This window comes from Myotis lucifugus, unplaced genomic scaffold, assembly GCF_000147115.1.
Source record: "Myotis lucifugus unplaced genomic scaffold, Myoluc2.0 scaffold_38, whole genome shotgun sequence".
In the NCBI taxonomy this organism is placed as follows: Eukaryota; Metazoa; Chordata; class Mammalia; order Chiroptera; family Vespertilionidae; genus Myotis; species Myotis lucifugus.
Genome location: NW_005871086.1, coordinates 1,283,603 through 1,289,513, shown reverse-complemented (window position 1 = coordinate 1,289,513; position 5,911 = coordinate 1,283,603). Strand labels below are relative to the sequence as shown.

At 40.7% G+C, this 5,911-nt stretch overlaps 1 protein-coding gene across 1 annotated transcript; it reads left to right on the top strand.

Moving 5' to 3' along the window:
• The first annotated feature begins 318 nt into the window (after positions 1–318).
• On the top strand, positions 319–4,496 carry RAA2 (angiogenin). Its single transcript, XM_006087444.3, has 2 exons — positions 319–445; positions 3,863–4,496. The coding sequence occupies exon 2, from the start codon at positions 3,880–3,882 to the stop codon at positions 4,315–4,317; it is 438 nt and encodes a 145-aa protein (XP_006087506.1). The 5' UTR covers positions 319–445; positions 3,863–3,879; the 3' UTR covers positions 4,318–4,496.
• Positions 4,497–5,911: the final 1,415 nt, after the last annotated feature.

Here is a 5,911-nt window from a genome sequence, read left to right as displayed (position 1 = left end):
TCCTGGTACATCATAAAGTTAGTTCCATGTCCCCTTGAATGATTACGAACTTTGTGAGAAGTTATTTTATTCCTCTAATACAAGACATTCTCAAATAGCCCACTTTCTAGCCAGCTCCCAACTTCCTGTCTTTCACCCTGGGACAGTGACTTGCAACAGCAGTCCTTGAATAGATTGTGTTAAATGTTAATGTTGCAAACATTGCTTAACCGCCAGGATTAGGGTTCTTTTGAACTATCCGGTGTCCCCAAATTCACGCAAGATTTGAAATTGAATTGAATTGCAAATCTTGCTTGAATTTTGGGACATCCTATAGTTTCCCCACCCAGTTCATTTGATCTCTATATAATCAGAACCAGAGGGATCCAGCGCACACAGCTGGACCCATCTCCAGGAACAAAGAGCTGGAAACCATCTTCAGTTGGAGGGACTCTTCCAGATTTTGGTAAGATTCTTACCCCTGGGCAATCTTTGGCTGTATTTTTTTAATATATACATACTATTTCTAGCCGTTTAGCTATTTCAATGAAACATTTTTTCCCCCTTTAAAGCCTATGCACCTAACTTATGAACTAAGAAAAAATGAACCAGATTCTAAAGTTTAAAATGAAAGCAGATTTCTTTTGGGATTGTCTATATGTGTGTGGATGAAGGGAGATTAGTGAGATTGGGAGCAAGTAGAGATTTAGGAGGAATTCCCGAATTGTGATAAAATCCCCTAAGTCCTGGGGAAGCCATTTGCTGAAGGGCATCTGGATAACCCCAGGGAACAGGCATTAAATGTGGCAGAGCAAGAAAAGAAACAAAAAGAATGCTTTTTTCTATTTCTACTACAACGTGGAAAACGTTTGCAACATTTCTATCCACCACTGCCACCTAATGACTCTTTTGGCTACTACAGCTCTGGTTCTACTTCCTGATTTTGAACTCTGGGTTTCTGGCCCCAGGCAGAGAGGTGTTGACTTGATGACTCTAAGGTCCTGTTCCATCTTGGGAGCCTGAGTTTCTATAATTGCCTTTGACGTTAGAAGACAATATTTGTCTGTCGAAGAACAAGAGACCTAAATGAATCCAAATCAATAAAACTTTCATGAGGTCTTCCACAAAACTAGAAAAAGAAAACACACCCAGAAGACTAAAAAGCACAATGTAAATGTAAAGGGCTTGGCAAATGGGGAGCATGGCAGGCCAGCAGCTGTGCTGAAGCAGTGGCCATGTATGAACACTTGTTATTCTTAGGGCTGGCTCTGCCCTCTTCAGTCATGAACCACTTTTTTGCTCAAGTCCCAAGAACATGCTTTCACTTGATTCTATCATAAATTGTAATTGATGTTCTTAATGGAAATTATCTCAGCTGCTATTTATTTCAGTACTGTGGAATAACCAACATTTTTCTTAGTATATAATTTCATATTCTTCAACAGTGTGCCAAATTTGTGTATCATTATTATGAATCAGACAAGGTGTATCAATGCCAAATGATGACGAGAAAGAGTGTTCACTTTGCTCCCTCTCTCACATGCCTTCCCATGAAACCATCAAACCCTGGATTCCTGGTCTTTCTAGATTTACAGTCATACTACAAGGGCTGTTTAATAATACCACAGGCTTACTGCTAGAACCTGAGGCATCTTTAAGGATGTAAAAATATTTGACATAAAAATGTTTATTGATGCACATGTAAGAAAAATTCAAAAATAAAGAATACTCTTTCATTTAATGTCTATGAAAATGTATCATTTAAAACAAATTTTAATTTAGGATTTATATGAATCACATCACACTTGAGAATAACTTGAAGGTCAAATTTTTCTTCCATTGCAAGAATTTCTTATTATGTGTGATGGTTGCTAAGAAATCATAACCAATCATAAAGTAAAGGAGTTGCTCATTCACAAAAATTTGAAAAACAAAATTACAAAAATCAGTTTCAAATGTATAGTGAGAAGTCATTTTTATTATTGGATGTGGGAAAACTGACATATATTTGATATAATGTGGGGGAAGATACGACAGTTTTTACGGGCTCTGCATGTTCTTTGAATTTTTCTCCAAAGAACTAAAAATATTGTCAGAAATTACCAAATATTTTTCTGGCGACACCAACTATTTTTAAATTCTCAAATCTTCACATTTCTTAACACATAAAGTTTTTTTAAAATATATTTTGTTGATTTTTTAAAAAGAGGAAGGGAGAGGGATAGAGAGATAGAAATATCGATCAGCTGCCTCCTGCACACCTCCTGTTGGGGATCTGCCTACAACCAAGGTACATGCCCTTGACCGGAATCGAACCTGGGGCCTTTCAGTCTGCAGGCCAAAGCTCTATCCACTGAGTCAAACCATTAAGGGTGCACATAAAATTTTTAAAGTTAATATGAAATTTGTTTTCTATTTTGTTATTATCTATACTTGTTTAATTCTATTTTAATAGCTATCATTGAGATAAAATCATACTCCAGAAAGAAGCATTCTATTTACTTGATTAATACGTTTGAGTGTGTGTGACACACTACCCCTGGAAAGTGAGAGTTCCACAGTTTAGACAGAATACTCTTGAGAGATGATGGCAGCAATCCTCTTCTCTTTCTTATTCTTCTTTGTGGAAGATGTTATAAAATCATTACAACAAACTGTAAAAATGGCTTGATGAAAGTTTTCTTTGTTGTTGTTTTATCACATAGTAACATCATTTGCTTATTGTGTAACAGTGTATGTACATTTATTGGGGAAACTAGAAAATATTCTCTGAGAATAATCCACCTTGATCCTAAGAATAAGCTTGAATTCCTCTTCCTCCAGTCTTCTGTAAAAGTTGACCCAGACCCACTTCCAATCATTGCATCAATTCTTCCATGCTCCTCTCTGTTCTTTTCTAACTAGTATATAATAATTCCACCTTTAGCCATAAACCAACTAATTCTTAGAGAATTGGTTCTGTCCTCCTTCACCTCAGGGCAAAACTGCTCTCAACTGCTCTCCTTATAGCCAGCTGATTTATGGACTTGAATACTTAGAATCTTGTCTTTAACAAACCTCTGATTGACCCTCTCCCTGGGCTCAGAAAACCCTCTTTGCCCAGGCCAGTGTGGCTCAGTTGGTTGAGCATCATCCCATGCTCCAAAAGGTTGCCTGTTTGATACCTGGTCAGGGCATGTACCCAGGTTCTTGGTTTATTTTCGGTCTTGGTGCATACAGGAGGCAACCAATAGATGTTTCAGTCTCACGTCAATCTTTCTCTCTCTCTCTCTTTCTCTCTCTCTCTCTCTCTCTCTCTCTCTCTCTCTCTCTCTCTCTCTTTCTCTTCCCTCCCTTCCTTTCTCTCTAAAATCAATAAAACATATTTTTTTAAAAGTCCATTTTCTTCATAAGCTTCCTCTCTTACTGTCTCATCTCAGTGAACTGGAGCTCCTATTCCTTCCCCATGGATGCTACATCTCCTTTTAGGGAGGACTTGAGTATGTCTTAATGCTCTCTGTGTGCCAGGACCTAGCACAGTGCCTTGTACCCAGAGGAGCTTATATAATGTTTTTTATTCAATTAATTAATAAATGGATTTAAGAGTGTGAATGGATATTGCAATGCTATGACTGATAGAAAGGTAAGTACTCGGAGTCTTAAGGAATATGAAAGAATGCTTGGGGTAGGAAGTTGTGTTCAGAAAACTTAGATTGATTTTCCAAAAGAATGGATTGACAAGAAATGTGAGATTAATGAGGAAGAGAAGAGAAAAGATATAATTTAGGTGACTGTGTATACTGGACTCATGATGTGCTGTCACTAGCCCAGCAGGTCCTTGTCCTTTTAGTCTCATTTGCCCTTTTAGCCTAATTTGTCCTACCATATATTTTGCCCTTGGCAGGAGCCTTGTTGGAAGAGATGATGATGGGCCTGGGTCTACTGTTGTTGGTCTTCATGCTGGGGCCCTGTCTGACCCCACCAACCCTGGCTCAGGATGGCAGGTACAAACACTTCCTGAACCAGCATTATGATGCCAAACCAAGTGGCCGGAATGACGCATACTGTGATACCATGATGAGGAGACGAGGCTTGACTTCACCCTGCAAAGACACCAACACCTTTATTCATGGCACCAGTAACAACATCAAGGCTGTCTGTGAAGATAAGAATGGAGTGCCTTATGGGGCAAATTTAAGAAGAAGCAAGTCTCCTTTCCAGGTCACTACTTGCAAGCTCAGAGGAGGGTCCAACCAGCCTCCCTGCCGGTACAGAGCCACAGCAGGGTCCAGAGACATTGTTATTGCCTGTGAACGTGGCTTGCCTGTCCACTTTGATGAGTCTTTTTACCGTCCATAGCCAGCAGGCCACTAGCCCAGAGTTGGCTCTGCCCTCTATTCCTGGCATTTCCCCTACACACTCTAGAACAGGGGTGGCCATATTCATTCCCAGGGGCCCAGAAAATGAGCTGCCTGGATCTTTTGTTTTCTGTTTTACAATATGTTAATAAATAAAAATGTCTCTGAAATCAGTAAGAATCAAAGCCCTCTCATCAGTTCTTGGCCTATTGATTTTTCCCCATTTTCTCTACTCAGCTGCCCCAAGAAAGGATTGCATGGAACACAAATGCCTTTTTCCCTATCAGTTACTTCCTTCTCAGTCAACAGGGAGGTAGGCTTTCCCTTTTTGTGAGTGTAAGGATGTTAAATTCATCTTACAGCAGAGCTGGGAAATTCCAGGGCACATGGCTGCTAAGCAGAATTTTCAGGAGGAGCAAATTATTTTTGCTGTCAAATAAGTCAATATTACTTTTACAAATGTTAAACTTGGAGAAGTAATGTTTAGAACTAAATACCAACAGATTAATTAAACTTTATCTACCTCTCTCTTAAGTTTTTGCATTTTTAAAGATGTATTTCAAATAAAACACAAGGCATGCTCATTAATGGATTCAAATCTATCTTCTAAATTCTCTATAAGAGGCAAACTCAGATTAATATTTCAGTATCCCATTATTCCAAAATACGTAGATCTTTACATTTTTTTTACTATTTAACCCAGCAAACTCCAAAGTTTTAAGTTACCAAAAAACTTTGGAAAACTATGTTTAGACATATATATATGTATATATATATCTACACTAATAAAAGAGAAACATGGTAATTAGCGTACGACCGCTACCCTTTTCATTGGCTAATCAGTGAGTATATGCAAATTAACTGTCAGCCAAGATGGCGGCCGGCAGCCAGGCACTAAAGCGAGCATGAGGCTTGCTTGCTGCAGACTCCAAAGTTCCCCGCCTCACTTGCTGGCCTCTCAGCTGCAACTCTAAGCAACTATGTACTATGTTGCAAATAAGAAGCTAAACAAAACCCCAGAAACCGGCTTCCATTCAGCCAGGCTGGGACCACAACATTGTATCGATGTTTTCAGCAGCGAGGCCTCAGAGCTAAAGCTGGCCCAGAATAAAAAAAAAAGAGAGAAGAAAACAAGGAGCAGTTGGAAGCTTTAGTCACTCGCCAGCCGGAAAACAGCCCTCAGCTCCTCAGCCAGCCTGGCCAGGCACCCCAGTGGGGACCCTCACCCTGATCCAGGACACCCTTCAGGGCAAACCAGCCAGCCCCTACCCATGCACCAGGCCTCTATTCTATATAGTAAAGGGTAATATGCCTCCCAGCACCGGGATCAGTGGAGCAGTGAGGCTCCCGGCACCGGGATCAGCGTGACGGGGGCAGCGCCCAAACCCCCTGATCTCCCTGCGGCTCTGTGTGTGACAGGGGGCAGGGCCACAACTTCCTTATCCGCCCTACTCTGTTCGTGACAGGGGAAGGCACCCCAACCCCCTAATCACCCTGCTCTGTGCCTAATAGGGGGGAGCTCCCCAATCTCCTGATTGCCCTGTGGCTCTGTGTTTGACAGGGGGGAGCTCCCCAAACCCTGATCGCCCTGCTCT